General features: G+C 41.3%; 1 protein-coding gene across 2 annotated transcripts; it reads left to right on the plus strand.

Annotated features, from left to right (window-relative positions):
- Positions 1–927: 927 nt before the first annotated feature.
- Positions 928–13,738, plus strand: LOC143280666 (uncharacterized). 2 transcript variants are annotated; one of them, XM_076585399.1, is made up of 6 exons: positions 928–1,037; positions 3,766–4,122; positions 6,617–6,753; positions 11,063–11,222; positions 12,168–12,455; positions 13,631–13,738. In XM_076585399.1, exons 1-6 carry the CDS (start codon positions 974–976, stop codon positions 13,639–13,641), a joined length of 1,017 nt encoding a protein of 338 aa, XP_076441514.1. In that variant the 5' UTR covers positions 928–973; the 3' UTR covers positions 13,642–13,738. The 2 variants fall into 2 exon arrangements, with proteins under 2 accessions (XP_076441514.1, XP_076441515.1); XM_076585400.1 differs by lacking the exon at positions 12,168–12,455 and having other exon boundaries at positions 13,631–13,683.
- Positions 13,739–17,297: the final 3,559 nt, after the last annotated feature.

Below are 17,297 nucleotides of genomic sequence, written 5' to 3' on the forward strand. Positions count from 1 at the left end.
GTTACCCCAGGAATGGAACCACGGCTGACCACTATATCTTATGGAACATTAATACGTTTTACCGGTTTTGGTCACTGACCACAACTGACCACCACTGAACACTACTAACCACTACTGTCTGCTGATCACCGATGATCACTGACCGCAATTGACCACTGCTGACCACTGGTCACAGCTGACCGCCAATGACTACCGCTGAATACAATTTACCACCAAAGGTCATTACTAACCACTACTGACCACTGACAATTCACCATCGCTGGCCACTACTGACCACCACTGACTACTGGTCACTGTCGATCATTATGGCCACTGACCCGCGCTGTTTACTGACTACTGACTTCCACTAACCACTGCTGACTGCCACTGACCACCACTAACCACTGACCACTCACCATGCCTGACCTGGGGAGATCTTTTGAGAATATAGACCTGGGGGAATATAGACCTGGGGGAACAGAGACATGCAAAGCGAGACAAACTCTTCAATTCATGAACTACCAGTGACGGAAACAACAATGACAACTCTAGTCCAATGTCGCCAGTCCGCTGAAATCCACTAATATGTCTTCGACCAGCGACACTTTGGCGGTTCTCTTTTCCCTTGCAGAGAAGGTTATATATGTCAATAAAAAACATGTGATAATGTTCCACATATTTGCGTCAACAATATTGCAACAATTCGTAATCAGGATCCAACAAAACCAGTGAATCATTACACAGTAGAATTTAGCGGAGGTCTGTTAGAGTTGATTTGTTGTCGGTTCGCCGGCAACAAATGAGTGGTAAACTGAGCTCCGCAAAATTGTCCACGGCGACAATTAACGGAGGTAAACAACAGATCAGTACTGATTTGTTGCGTCAGAGCAGTGCATAAAACAGCGGTGCCTCTCCCTGCCCGTCGTTCGTCCGTCCGTTGTGCGGGACGATTGCTCCAGTCTCTGTGTTGCTGCCTTAAAGAGACACGGTCATCATGAAGCTGTTGCTGACCCTTCTTCTGGTCGCCACGATGGTGGAGGAGTTTGCAGCACGACAACGTATGTCTGTGGGCAGTGGGGATGGGTGGGTGGAAGGCAGAATAAAGTTAGGTGAAGGCAAAGGAGACGAACCTGAACAAGGCACAGTAAGCTGTGTGAAAAGCAAATCTGAGTATGTGAAAAAAATGTATATTTCTAATGTTTTAAAAAAAGAAGTTCTCGGAAAAAAAAAACTTTCTGGCCAGCCATTTGATTTTTGAAAGAGATGCAGACAAACAATTATGAACTTCATAGCAGGTGTAAGTCAAATGCAATGCAAAGAATCAAATGGTTATTTCTATTATAGTTTTTTGCTTCTACAAATGTTTTTCAGCAGTTTAATGGTTTTTATTTCCCTCTGGGTGATTATTTCATTGTATTTTGAATAAGAGAAATAATAATACTGATTTATGAACTTTATTCAGCACTTTCTTCAAATAGAATTCAAAGCGCTTTCCACGTACACAAATTTGATAATAGTTGTCAAAATGAATTGATTCATACAGAATCGAAATGATTGGACTTTCGGTTCACAAACAGTTTAGGAAACAAGGCAAAAATCATATTGGCTAACACATTACTAAAAGTCCATCTACCGTTTATATAAAATTGGTCCAAAACAATACCAACTCCACTGGGGATAGAGGCAGTGCTCAAATCGTAGTAATAAGGACATACATTCCAATCTATCCAGACAACTCATCTGATTGTCTCATCTCACAATCAGCTTTTCAGGTCCACTCTTTTCTGTGTCCCTATTTCCAAACACTTCACAGTCGTCTGCCACTCTTTCTCTGGTCTCTGGAGTCTTCACTCCAAGGGCGCGACAACAATGATGATCATGATGGCGTTAGTAAAGACGATTTATCTATTTATTTATTTATTCGTTTATCTGTTTGTTTGTTTCAGATTTGATGTGTGTGAATGTCTGTAAGGGGAGGGGAAAATGGGTTTATGTTTGACCCTAACCATGATCCAAAGTCGTAAGAATGAGAAAGGGAAGGTAACGAAACAACAACAACAACAACAACAATAACAAAATGCAATGTATGTCCTTATTTCTATGAAACTCGTCCACCGATGATGATGACATTGTAAGTGCACATATCACGAAAACGAATCTCACAATTCCTGGCCTTCTCAGTGACTTTGTGAAAAGCTAATGCCACAGCACGAACAGTCTCCTTACTTGCGTGGAAAATGATTTACTGCCAATTCTTTGATCATTTTTGGCGATGTTTACACTAACATTTGTCATCAACAACAACAAGGTTAAAATGATGTACTGACACTCGTCGAAGGAAGTCATCTTGATTGAATGTCCAACATTGTTGCCAGTGTTGGAATTGTGGAAACGTTAGGCCTTTGATACAGGCATATAAATGGGAGAAAGTACGTCCGAGCTTGCGATCTTAATTCTGATGGAAAAATTATATATATATATATATATATATATATATATATATATATATATATATATATATATATATATCACAGGTCGTGTTTGTGTTGGTAGGTTTATGAGTACTGGTAGCTGCCCCCCCTCTCTCCCCCTCCACCCCGCTCACTCTCCACCCTCCTTCAATATCAATAATCCAATCGTGATGATATATCACTGAAGGGAAGCTGATAAATTTTAATCGGAGAAATATTTGGGCACAGGCCTCTTCGGTTACTGCAGAGTGTGCACGAACGACAATCTGATTCAACCAAAAACCCCACTTCACTTACATTTCAGACTGTTACTGACATTTTGCACCACGCGTTCACTTTGTGTGTGTGCGTGTGTGTGTGTGTGTGTTTGTGTGTGTTTGTGTGTGTGTAGGGAGGTGGGGGGGGGGGGTACGTGTACGTGTACAAGCAGCGGTCAGAAAAACATTCAGTTTTCCAATTTCGGAGGTTCGTTTTCAGAGATCCCAACAACGAGTAGCCTTTTTTAAAATGTCGACATTTCGGACATGTGGTAATGGACTGCGCCATTCGGAGTCAGAGAACGCATCCAAAGAACTGGACTTGTCCGGACTGATTATCGTCTATGTTAGCCCGAAAATGCGTTCGGCAATTTTGTTCGATTTATCGACGCTGAAAAGTCGTGACAACAGTATGTTTGGAACTTCGATATATCTATACAATGATCGTAAAATAATGAATTGCTGATCGATCTACGCCACTTAAAACATAATTGCCCTGTTTCCTCCACATAACTTTAGATTCGACAAACATTTGTTTCTGATGATTTCTGTCTCTGGACCTTGCGATTGGAATGAACTTCCTCTTTCGCTTCGTCAAGTCTCCACACTCAGCTCTTTCAAGTTTGGCCTTAAAAAATCCACATCTTCCCAAAATAGCCTCCCTTCCCTGCCTCTTCCTTGCCTTCAGTTTCTCCAGTTTTAGAGTTATGCATGCGCGTGAATGTCTGGTGCGAAAGTGCTTTGATTTGTCTCTGCACAAGATTCAGCACTATATAAATACCATTCTTCTTCTTCTTATTATTATTATTATTATCATTGTGAGCAAATCTATGATTTTGAACATTATGGGTAAAATCATACTGGTAACTCCACACCCCCTTCTCCCCTCCCTTTCCCCTACATCGTCAGCGTTATCGATGTTGCTGTTGTCTTTGTTGTGCAGCAGGAATCACACGGGCCGTGAAGGCTTTGCCTTTCGTTTGGTGTTGTTGATGCTGCTGCACACTACCTGCTTTCACATCGACACTTCATGAAAAAAAAAAAATTCTGTCGTGCAGTTCCAGCCTTGACCCCATGTGGACATGACCGCGTAGCGGAGGTGATAAAAGGAAAGAAAGACAACATCGTCACCTGCTACGGTCTGTCTAGCGGAAAACACGTGGACTGGAACCTGCAGTTTGGTGGAAGATATCCGGATGCTGTTGGATATTGTCCGGATGTCATCACGAACCAACCCTGCTCTCCGGGGTCCATGGGCATGGCCTTCGTTCCCGAAAGAGTGGCCGACGAAGTGAGCATGATCATCATCAACCCGACATTGCTGGGAGACCACCTGTTGCCTGTGCAGGAAGGGCGTCTGATGTGTTTTAATCGGAACTCTCCATCCACGGCTTGGTGTGACCTGGACTACATTGGTGAGTATGTTTATCTGTTGCCCACAAGGTTTCTGTCTTTCTTCTTTTGGGGAGTGGGGGTGGAGTGGGGTCTTTTTTTTTCATCATCATCATCTTCTTCTTCTTCTGTCTCTTTGTCTGTTTCCTCATATCTGTCTCTCCACCCCCTCTTATTCTCTCCCGGGGGGTCAAGGTCGTGACCCAAAACCGAGAGGTCACGCGTTGCGAGCTCCGTGTTTCTTCGTTTTTTTCTCCAGTTGTAGACGTCACCTACATTTGTACGTTGGCAGACGGCGAGCTAAAGCACCATGCCTTCGGTACCACTGACTGTCAGGTCTGTCTGTGGGTGCTTTGCGGCAGTATTTGTTCGTTTATGTCGAAACGGGCAAAATATTTGGCCGCCATGCGAGTGTCTATTTTAAGACTCAGAACTCGTGCAGACGGTGTCATGATAGGCGTGCTCCTCACCCTGCTCTACTACGGGAATTTAATCCACCAGTGCGATGACGTGGAGTTGAACCCAGGACCTGGCAGCAAGTCGGACAGCATGTGGCAGAAACGACTAGGCAACGCTGGAGTTGCCTCGCGCAGGGACAGTGTGGACAGGACCGGACCTACACCCGAGCATTCTTTGGACCCCACCCTGAAGGACGTAATGGCCATGTTCAGCAACATACACACTCACTTGAACAGTAAGTTTGGCATGTTGAGTGAGGATATGAAAGAAATGAAGGATGAGTTTATTTAAATGAAAGAAGGATTTACTAAAATGCAAGAAGAGATGGTCAATTCAAAAAAGGATGTGTCAGCTTTTGAAGCATGAAAATGATGTTTTGAAAGCTGAAAACAAAATATTAAACTCTAAACTTGAAACTCTGGACAAAAAAGTGGATGATCTTGAAGGACGATCCAAACGGAACAATATTATTATTCAGGGTATCTCTCGTAGAGATAATGAGTCATGGCAAGTCTGAAAGACAGGATATGCTTACAGATACATTGGAGTTATCAGATAATGTACAATTTGATTGCGTACATAGGGTGAATTCAAAACCAAACTCCCCAATAGTTGCACGCTGTACATTTTTTTTAAAGATATACAAGTTGAAGGGCACCAATATTTTTATTGGTGAAGATTCCTCCCTGAGGGTGAGATAGATCAGAAAGAAGTTACTGCCTCACTTAAAAACTACCAGAAACGAAAACACCACATCCAGTTGCAGATGCTGTTTTTCCTGGAGCTCAGCCTGCTGTCTAATGGTGTTGGTAGGTAGACTGAGTTGATAGAAATGAGACCATGGTGGAACTTGTAAAACACCTCCAGGCGTTTTTTTTTCCGTCTGACTTGTAGGGGGTACTACTTGAGGGAACTAAGGATGAAACTGACACAAGACGTCTGTCGATGTCGGTTTGTAACCCATCTTGCCGCTTGGACCTTTTTGATGGCCTGGATGTCACTGGCTGTATAGGGATCCCACACAGATGCAGTATACTCAAGGACAGGTCGATCAAGGGCTTTGTACGCAGTTTCCTTTGTCTTCTTGTTTCCTGTCTTCAAGTTGCGCCAGAAAAAGCCTAAGGTCTTGTTCGCTTTGTTCGTTGTAGAACTGATGTGGGATGCCCAGCGCAGGTCGTCTTGGATGTTCACACCAAGATATTTTGTGGTGTTGACGTTTTCAAGTGGATAGCAATGGAGTTTGTAGTTTGGTGCGATCTTTTTCCTCTTTCTACTGACACTCAAGGTGGAGCACTTTTGCGGGTGGAATTGCATGGTCCACTATTTCTCCCAGATGGAAATGGAAACTAGGTCTTCTTGGAGTGTGTGTTGGTCAGCTTCCTTCTTGATTATTTTATTGCACATGGTGTCATCTGCAAATAATCTGGCCTTATGATTGGTATTTGGGAGGTCATTGACGTAGAGAAGAAAGAGACAAGGGCCGCGGACCGAGCCCTGGGGAACACCTGAGTTGACTGGAATGTATTCTGAGGTGACTCCCTCCACCACAACTGCGTGCTGTCTGTCCTCAAGAAAGCTTTTGATCCAGGTTTTGAGCTGACCTCTAATTCCATAGCAGTGTAATTTATGGACAAGCAGGCGATATACATGTATGAAGCAAGGAAGAAACTACGAACTGTTATTTCGTGAACGTTGTAGAATATCGTGTTTGCTATTTTGGTTTATTTGTGATGTCGATTTATTGTGTCATAATCATCTATTTACCTAGTCGTAGTGTGACCCCCTTCAGTAAGGGACTTTGGCCTTCATCTGAATAAAAGATCGTTATCGTTATCTCTGATTCTCTCCACCTTTCTCCACTCCTCTCTCTCAGAGTGCTGATTGTGCACACATTCATGCATGTTTGTGTGTACGTGCATGTGTGCACTGTATGTATGTATTTGGTTTCGATTTGTTTGTGTGTGTGTGTGTGTGTGTGAAAGCGTGCTTGCGAGTGCGTGTATACATGTGTACACGTGCATGTGTGTGTGTGTGTGTGTGTGTGTGTGTGTGTTCCAGTCCCAGCAAAAGGCAACTGCAGCGTGGGAGCAGGAACACGAGCATCACCGTTCCACTTGGCTGCACGCTGCGACATTGAGGCTGGTGCTAGCTCCCACCGTGGTAGATACCTTTGTAAATGGCTACAACGTGGCCCGGTAAACCACAGACACATACACACACACAGACACTGACACTGACACTGACACTACTTTATTGAATAGGCTACAGCCCCTTTCAATGGGGGGGTTCATAGTCGACAGATACATTATTATTTACGAGGGGAAAAAATTACATTTGTATATTTTGGACTGCATTCAAAATCTGGGATCTAAGCTTAAAGGCATAGAAAAGAAACTTCGCAAAAACAAAAATACTCTCTTCTTGAACTCTCACAAATTCCAGATTATGATTTTCGAAAATGACAATATTCTGTAAATACTTAGATCTTATGTCTTCATACTTAGGGCACTCAAAAGTCAAGTGAAGTGAGTTACTACAAAATGGACAAAGTTTTCTTGATTCCTTGAATAACGGTATTTGTGAACATTAATTTGTGATACTCCCATCCTAAACTGAGCAAGGGTATTACGATATGTGTTCATCCATAAAACATCCACGTATTTCTCTCTTCCACAGAGAGATAGAGAGAGAGAGAGAGAGTCTCACACACATAGCGACAACAACACCAACAAACACAAAAATGACACCCACATCCACACACATAGACACAACTACATACAAGTAACCCCCCCCCCCTCCATCCCTTCCATGCCCCTTCCCCCTCTCCAGTGGACATGTTCAACTGGAGATCTGTGGGACGTCCTGTGTGGATGTATGACTGACATCTCAGTCCCACCCCCACCCCAACCCCACCCTTCTTCCTGCAAGTTCCAGTTTCAAGGAAGTGTCACATCATGCGGACTGATACTGGCACGACACACCACTTGAAAACAAGATGCAAAGCCTTCGAGACTCAGTTGTGCTTCGCGCTTTATCCAGTAAATAAGAGATTTTAAAAAATCGTTGAAAAGTGTTCTGTATTAAATATGATATATAAAATAAGCTCGGGAGAGAAAAAAAAAGGGGAGGGGTGGGGTGGGGTGGTGGGCATGTGAGCGGGATCGAACCATGCATGTTCAGTTCCGTTGCAAGCAGACTAATCCCTACTGCTGAAGCGCATCTGACGTCATTTGACTAAATTCAATATTTAAAGCAATGTTGACGTTTTCTTATTCATGTGATAAATAGATGTGATTTTAGTGGACGTAATAACGCCGTTTAAATCAGTTTTTTTTTTGTGTGTTTTATTATATCTCAATTATTCTTTTATTTCGGCGGTAAAAGAGACGTTGCCATCGCTTCAAGCACATCGCAACACATGGTAGATCTCTAGATCTGTACGACTGGAACCAGTCTACAACAGGCTGAAAGAAACGACTGATTCAATTTTTCTTTCATGTTCATTCCACTTAATTCACTGTCCACTTTAGAATAGTTATATGCAGTAAACACATCAATGGTGTAGTTAGCATCACTGTATGTGCTTTGTCCAGAATTTGCATTTCTTTCTTTTGAATTGTGAACAAGAAAAACTAGGTCATGTCATGTTCAAACACAACTTACGTCAGTGGAAAGCGGTTTTTAGAATTTTCGAATTTCGGAACGAATCCAACGAAATAAACACGGTATTTCCAGACATTATTTCCAGAGAAAATGGCAATGTTAAAGAGAAGACAAACGTCACAGAACTCACCTCTTAATTGGTATTGAGGTGGGTGGGACCGCCTTCCAGGCCACAATCCACATCCTCGCGCAGTCCATGTTGTATTAATTTTGTATTGTACTACTATGTGGACTGAAGACCTAGAGGTAACGCGTCCGCCTCGGAAGCGAGAGAATCTGAACGCACTGGTTCGAATCACGCCTCAGACGCCAATATTTTCTCCCCCTCCACTAGACCTTGAGTGGTGGTCTGGGCGCTAGTCATTCGGATGAGACGATAAACCGAGGTCCCGTGTGCAGCATGCACTTAGCGCAAATAAAAGAACCCACGGCAACAAAAGGGTCGTCCCTGGCCAAATTCTGTAGAAAAATCCACTTTGACAGGAAAAAATAAATAAAATTGCACGCAGGAAAAAATACAAAAATATGGGTGGCGCTGTAGTGTAGCGACGCACTCTCCCTGGGGAGAGCAGCCCGAATTTCACATAGAGAAATCTGTTGTGATAAAAAGAAATACAAATACAAAAATACAAATACAAATTTTGTCACAACAGATGTCTCTGTGTGTGTAACTCGGGCTGATCTCCCCAAGAAAAGGGCATCACTTCAGTGCAGAACCAACCATTTTCTTAAAAATAGTATATATTTTTGTATTTGTTTTACTGTCAAAGCTGATTTAGGGACAGCCCTTAAGTTGCACTTCTACGTATCTTTCGGCTTTGTAAGTTTGTAATATGATTGATTGTTTTATATTTTGTTTCATCATTTCATATCAGTGTTTTACACAAACCTGTGGTAGGCTCTCAAGGCCTCACCAGCGCTGTAGTATCAGTAGCTCAAGGAGACGTCACTGCGTTCGGTCAAATCCATATACGCTACACCACATCTGCCAAGCAGATGCTGACCAGCAGCGTAACCCAACGCACTTAGTCAGGCCTTGAGAAAAAAGAAAAGAAAAGAAAAAAAAATCAGAAAAAAAATGAAATAATATATTAAAAATAATAGATCAATACATAAAATACTACTACTACTACTACTAATATTTATAAGGCGCAAAATCTTGATGAAGTCAACTCTATGCGAAAAAAAAAAGAAAGAAAAAAAAGACAACAATGATGAATGGGAAGGTCAGGCATCTATGCTTTTTTTTCCCCATCTTCTTTTCTTTTTCTTTTCTTTTTTTCTAGAACAGCAGCTATGTTGTGTCGTATATTGATCAGCCCCCCCACGCTTTGACACCGCCTTGAGAACTGACACTGAAACTTAAATCATGCTACAGAGAACGCCTGGCAGCGAGCACTGACGTCATCTACCGCTGACGGGTCAAAGTCTTTAAGGAAGCCGTGAAACTGCGTACTGATTGGCTTACTGGAAAGACCATCTTGCTCACAGCTTTTAATGACTGAATCGATAGAGTTTTGTCAAGGGTTGAATCTCGATTTCTTTGTTTTGAGCGTGTGAATGAATGCTTCGTGTTCATGGTCCTTTTCTGTTTGCTGGTTGTGTGTGCACACACCCTGTCTCGTTTGGATTCTCTCACAAATAAATTGTGAATGGAGAGAGTTACCACTCTTTTCTGTTTGTTAATCATTTCATCTCCTTGCCTCGTTATTTGTTAATTTCCAGTTGAAAAACCACCGAGGCAACTATGTGTTTGTTCTGTATTGTCCATGTGTTCTGTGTGGCTTGTTCAGGATTAAAGAGGCTATGCCAGTCTTGAAGGAAAAAAAAAAGCTAATTTGTGTTTCTTCTGTCTTTGCTGCTGTGTGCACATGTCAAATGATCGGTATAAGGACAGGCCCGGCGCTTCCTTTTTGAGGAAGTGTCTGGGTTTGTTCCAATGTGCCTTTTATTTACCTGTGTGCAAGCTGAATCGGTAGCGAAAGCAGCACTGACTTGAAGTTGTGTACCATGTGAATGGAGAGAGTTACCACTCTTTACTATTTGTTCTCTCACAAACCACTGCAATGGGTTCAATGCACAACTTTAACTGCCAGTGTCTTCCTAAACCCGTCTTTCTGACCTTTTTAAACATAAATCGATGCATTAAAAAAAAGTAACAGAGTTTCTTTGACATAAAAATCAAATCATAATCACGTGTGGAGCATGGCAAAATGAAATAAATATAAAAGACTGAAAGCTTCGCTGTTCAATATATGTAAAGACGATATTTTGTAACTAGTCTTTGAAATTAATTTATTCAGTTGTAAAGTCCTGCTGATCAACCTCTCAGAACTCGTGGTGAAATGATCAAGAGATGGTGTCAGCATTTCCAGTGCGTGGCGCTTTCTGAAGCCATTTTGTTGGATGTGTGGCAGTATTCAGGAGCAAACATGATGCATCTATTGTTGTTATATTCTCGGTTTTAGCTGTGTGAGGAAAACTTCGGATGATGGTATTTGCTTTTTAATTTACATTGTTTTTACATGGAAAATATTTTGCGAATAAGATAACATTTGAATCAGTACCCGTGTGATTTATCAATCAGAATAAAATATTGTATCAGTTTGTGAGTTATCAGTCAGAATAAAATATTGTATCAGTTTGAGTTTGTATGTATTTTCATTTTCATTGTAAAGAAGTATTTCTTGTCCATGTGTTCTGTGAAATATCTTAGTGATGGACAAGGTACCGTGGAGATTCTATGTTTAGGCAACATTACAAACACAATGCATATCGTTGTCAATACGTGTCATGTTTTTACAATGTATTCATTTATATAATGCAATGATCTCGTTGCAGGTATCATCAACGTTCTTCACGAGATGGTTTACAGAAATAAATGGTGAGCAGGACTGCGTAGTATATTCTCGAAAATTGCCCACCGTCACTGGTAAATACTACTACACTGTCATCCTCGTCCCTGGACGCATCAAATATGCCCTTGGGACTTTGGACATCAGTAAGTTACCACAACTCAGATTTGGTGTACTTACCTCATCCAATGTTTTATTGTCTGACCAAATTTGAACTGGACCCGGTTGATTAGAGAGAGAGCGACCGAGCGAACGACCGAGAGAGAGAGAGAGAGAGAGAGAGAGAGAGAATGTGTGTGTGTGTGTGTGTGTGTGTGTGTGTGTTTCAGACCACGATTTCTCGCAGTTACACCATTTCTCTCGTTCTACGAGAAAGCGTGGGACTGTGAGAAAGTGTGTTCCTTCCTCTCTCACGTTTGCTGTCAATAATTTATTTGCCTGTGTGAGTTTCCTTTTGGCTGTTTGCTGGGCTGGTTGATTTGTTCTTCTTCTTTCACCTTATTTCTAAAATGATATTTTCATGTTCTGAGTTTCTTCTCCGAAACTGAAAAGCTATTTTCAGTGCAACCGTACATGCAAAAGGATGCTAACACAAGCAGGTGAACTTTATAAACAAGCATGAAAAGAATGAACATTCTTCTAAATAAATGTGACAGAAAAGGTCGCTTCACGACAAAGATTCAAACTTTATTTGATCCCGTTTTCACGCTCCCAACACAAGGGTAAAGCATTGTGAAACGCCCTTTTCTGTCACATTCATGTAGAAAATTGAATCATTTCGATGTTTCTTTCCCAGTATCCATCGGGAAAACTTCGGGTCAAGTCTTGGAATATTAAATTTGATTGAGATATATACATTGCCTTAATTTTGTTGCTTGTTAGTGATTCTGATGTTGAATTTGAGCTTGATACTGATTATCAATAATGATAAATTTTGGGTTATGTAAACACAAAAACATTTCCAAAAATGTGAAATCGGAGTATGGTTGTCTTTATAGCGTGAGTAAAATCTGGCATGCTGGTAAACAACCATGTGCAGAAACGAGCGAACGTGAGTGTTTCAGCCTACAAAGGAGTATGTATATTTCCAGTCAGACCAGCAGTCCCTACCTTGTCAGGCTGTGGGGAGCCGAACCAAATAATATTAGAGAACTCGGCCGTCAACTGCACGTGCTCCACGGAAAACATTGGCCAACCTCCTGGACGTCTTCTGTTTTTTCGAATTGGCAGGGGCACCTTGAAACTGGGTGACTTTGGCGTCAAGAGTATCACGTTTTCACTGTTCCTGTCTCGCGAAGACCACCTGTCCACACATTTCCGGTGTTCGTTGTTCTGGACAGAGAACATCTTTGGAAGTATCAAGCAATTCAGACTCCAGCGTAAGAGTTTGACAGGCGTATAATCCACAGTCAGTGTAACAAATGTTACATACACACACCCTGTCTCGCACATGACATACACACCCTGTCTCCTATGGTTACATACACACACTGTCTCCTATGTTACAAGCACACTGTCTCCTATGTTACATACACACACTGTCTCCCATGTTACAAACTCACTCTGTCTCCCATGTTACATACACACTTTGTCTCCTATGTTACATACACACCCTGTCTCCTATGTTACATACACACCCTGTCTCCTATGCTACATACACACCCTGTCTCCCATGTTACATACATTCCCTGTCTTCTATGTTACATACACACACTGTCTCTGTCTACCCATGTCTCCCATGTTACATACACACCCTGTCTTCCATGTCACATACATTCCCTGTCTCCTATGTTACATACACACCCTGTCTCCTATGTTACATACACACCCTGTCTCCTATGTTACATACACACCCTGTCTCCCATGTTACATACATTCCCTGTCTCCTATGTTACATACACACCCTGTCTCCTATGTTACATACACACCCTGTCTCCCATGTTACATACACACCCTGTCTCCCATGTTACATACACACCCTGTCTCCTATGTTACATACTCACCCTGTCTGCTATGTTACATACACACCCTGTCTTCCGTGTTACATACCCACCCTGTCTCCTATGTTACATACACACTACACACCCTGTCTCCTATGTTACATACACACCATGTCTCCCATGTTACAAACACACTGTCTCCTGTGATACATACACACCCTTTCTCTCATATTACAAACACACAATGTCTACTATGTTACAAAGACACCTTATCTCCAGTGCTAAATACACACTTTGTCTCCCATGTTATATGCACACTCTGTCTTCCATGTAAAATACACACCCTGTCTCATATGTTACACCTTCTGTCTCTGATGTTACATACAAACTCTGTCCCCTATTTCACACACACACACACACACACACACACACACACACACACACACATACACGCGGCGGTCTCCATTATTACACACACATGCTCTCTCCTGTGTTAAATAAGTGCTGTGTCCTATGTTACATACACATGCCTACTCACATGTTTCGCTCACACACGCTCCTCTTTTACGGTGACCTCAAATGATGAAGATTGTGCATTCTGGTTCTTGGAACAGCACGAGAATAACAACTGGATGAGGAACGGCTCAAGCTGTCCAGTCCACAAAAAAGCAAAACGGATCCACGACACACAACTCACTGGGACACCCGGGCACGTGCAGAACGAGACCTGCAAGCTCTTCATGGCCTGATCCAGTTTTACCTGGGGGTGATGTGGATGTTGCTGTGCCTCGCCAGGCCAAACGAATCACTTGTCAGTGACAGTTCCTGGTGTTGACAATTGTTGACGATGTTGACGATTGTTTCATGTGACTGTATATGTTTTGTTTTGTTTTTAAATAAGAAAAAAAAAAAGAGAAAAAAATCTTGCCACAGTTTCCATGTCCGTGACACCGTGTCACGCATGTTATCGTTCGTTATGTCGCATTGCTAGATCGACTCTGGACAGCAATAAAATTCATTTATTCGCTCGTTCGTTCTTTCCTTTTTATGATTACAAGAGTTAAAATACAAGGTCATCACTTGGCGAAATAAGATTAGTTTGCAGGTCACAATGGACCTCATGATTTTCAGCCAGTTCTAATGAAACCTACCATGTCGACTGGCCTCGGTGAGATTACGGTCCTTGCAAGACACCCAAGGTCGTATGGCCAACGCACTTTTTCTGACCAAGCCCACACTCTTCGGAATCAATTGCCTCAGCCTCTCCGTCATTCATCTTCACTGCAGTCTTTCAACTCCAGTCTGAAGACCCACCTTTTCCCCTCGCTGATCCCTTTCCAGCATCGTTAACAAAAATGACTATCAGTGAGTGAATGAGTGCTTGGTTATAGATTCTGTAGGTTGTATATATACATATATATATATATATAGATAGATAGATAGATAGATAGATGGAGGTTGTATATATACATATATATATAGACAGATAGATAGATAGATGGAGGTTGTATATATACATATATATAGATAGATAGATAGATAGATAGATGGATATTGGTTTGTTTGGTTTTTTGGTGTGTTATTTTGTTTGTTTTGTTTTGTTTTGTTCTGAGCCGGCTTTGTGACAGGCTGATGTGAATAAAAAAAGAAAGAAACAAAAATTAATGGGGAATTTACTGGCAAAAATATGTCAGTCTTGCCCTTAACTGTGACGCACATCCACTAAACACATTTTGTACTGTTGTGACAGTCCAGCAACCAAACCATGTGTTGTCCAACTTTCCTGGGCGATTCAGACGTCTAATGGGAAACAACCCCAGTGGCGGCACCCTGTTCTACAGAAAGTTTGAGAGTTGGATTGCTTCCCCTCAATCGTGTTGCCCATGAGTGGGGAGGGCATGTTGGGAAGTCGGTTGTTGTTTTTTTTGTTTTTGACTCACTTGTGTAAACAAAGTGAGTCTATGTTTTAACCTGGTGTTCGGTTCTCTGTGTGTGTGTGTGTGTGTGTGTGTGTGTGTGTGTGTGTGTCTGTGTGTCCGTGGTAAACTTTAACATTGACATTTTCTCTGCAAATACTTTGTCAGTTGACACCAAATTAGGCATAAAAATAGGAAAAATCCAGTTCTTTCCAGTCATCTTGTTTAAAAACAATATTGCACCTCTAGGATGAGCACAAAAAAAATTAAAAAATGAAGCCTAATTATATGCAAACTGCATTTACTGTTCTATTTATAGTTTTTGCATTCTCTAAACTTGGCACTTTGATCTGATATTCTGACCCAACAACAAGAGCAGTCATTATTATCATTTTTTGTTCAAACAGGAACTTCTTTTGCTAAGCATGGAAGTTTTATCTATTTTGCAAACGTTTTGGTGCAGATAGTAAAAAAGGGAAATTACTCTGTAATTAATGCTAGGGGACTTAATTTGCTTTAAACTGATCTTTCTCATCTTAAACAATACATTTTGAAATTATACTCAATACATAAAAAGCTTTGATTTTTTTTTTGATTTTTTTTTTAAGTGTATCACAAGTGAGTGTTGAAGGCCTTGCCTCTCTTGTTTTTTTGTTGTTTTAGTTTGTTTTTGTTTTTTCCGCCTGTTCATGCTTTTTATTCTTCAGCTGCAACCCATATTTCTGCGCTAAATTCATGCTGTTCTCCCCATGTGATAATCAGTCTCCACCTTCTTTTATTATTGTTCTTTGTTTTGTTTTGTTTTGTTTTGTTTTTGGTACGCATAATATCAAAATTTCTTTTTTCTTGGTCACGAACATCTCTGATGATGTCTTGGGTACTTTAACATGAGCATAGTTAGTGCATGGGGCCTCGTTTCATTGTCTCATTTGAAAGACTCACACTGGGGCCTCGTTTCATTGTCTCAGTTGAAAGACTCACACTCGGACCCGAACTCAGGATCCAGTGGTAGGAAAAAGATTTTTTTTATAGCTGAGAATCACAAAAGAAAATGGAACAGAAATAGGTAGATAAAGAAATGAATGAATGAATGAATGAATAAACAAATAAATAGATAAATAAATTAATAAATAAATAGATAAATAAATGAAAGAATGAAAAAAATAAATGAATAAATGATTAAATAAATAGATAAATAAATAAATGAATAAACAAATAAATAAATAAATAGATTAATGAATGAAAGAATGAATAAATAAATTAATAAATAAATATATAAATAAATAAATGAATGAATAAACAAAAAAATAAATAGATAAATAAATGAATGAATGAATGAATGAATAGATAAATGCTAAGAAACACAAAACAAAACTTAACAAAAAGTAAAATAACAGAAAGGCGAGTGGAGTTTCCAGGTCCATGCGGGACTCGAACCCTAGTTCCTTGCTTTTTCAACAACATGGAGCTCTGTCCGTTTCACTTTCAGTTTCAGTCAGTTTCAGTTTCAAGCTCTTGCCAAAGTGCGGAGTGATCCATCATTTTACACCACGTCTGCTTAATCAGTTAAAAACAACAAACGACAACAACAACAACAACAACGACAACGACGACAACAAAACACAACAACAAAACAAACAAACGGATCTTCACATCAACTCAACGCGCTGATCCTGCATCAAGTTGAGAGCCTTCTCTCAGTTGGTGTAAAGCATTAACTTAAAAGATGAAATAAACGAATACATAACTCAGTAAACACATTAGAACATAATGATTTTTTAAAAATGACATGCCAAATGATAGAGAAAAAAAAGAGAAGATTTTTGAAATGGTATTGTATGTATTGTATTGCATTGTATTGGCACAGCAGATTTGTCTGTGTGAGACGGCCCCCGCAATAGCCGAGCGGTTAAAGCGTTGGACTTTCAATCTGACGGTCCCGGGTTCGAATCGCGGTAACGGCGCCTGGTGGGTAAAGGGTGGAGATTTTTTCCGATCTCCCAGGTCAACACAATGTGCAGACCTGCTTGTGCCTGAACCCCGTTCGTGGGTGGTTCAGTCTTTTACGTGCGAAAAGTACAGTGCGTGCGGCTGCACGCGGGGCCTCAGTTTATCGTCTCATCCGAAAGACTAGCAACGAGACCACCACTCAAGGTCCAGCAGAGGGGTGGGGTGGTGTGATGGAGTAACCCTCCCGGTCAGTGTACGGGGCTCGAACCCGTGGACACTCACTTTATAATCGGGTGCAGAACCACCAGGCCACCGCTCCACAAGAGCGGGCGCAATAGCCGAGTGGTTAAAGCGTTGGACTTTCAATCTGACGGTCCCGTGTTCGAATCTCGGTAACGGCGCCTGGTGGGTAAAG

The sequence above is a fragment of the Babylonia areolata genome, chromosome 3 (genome assembly GCF_041734735.1).
Source record: "Babylonia areolata isolate BAREFJ2019XMU chromosome 3, ASM4173473v1, whole genome shotgun sequence".
NCBI lineage: Eukaryota > Metazoa > Mollusca > Gastropoda > Neogastropoda > Buccinidae > Babylonia > Babylonia areolata.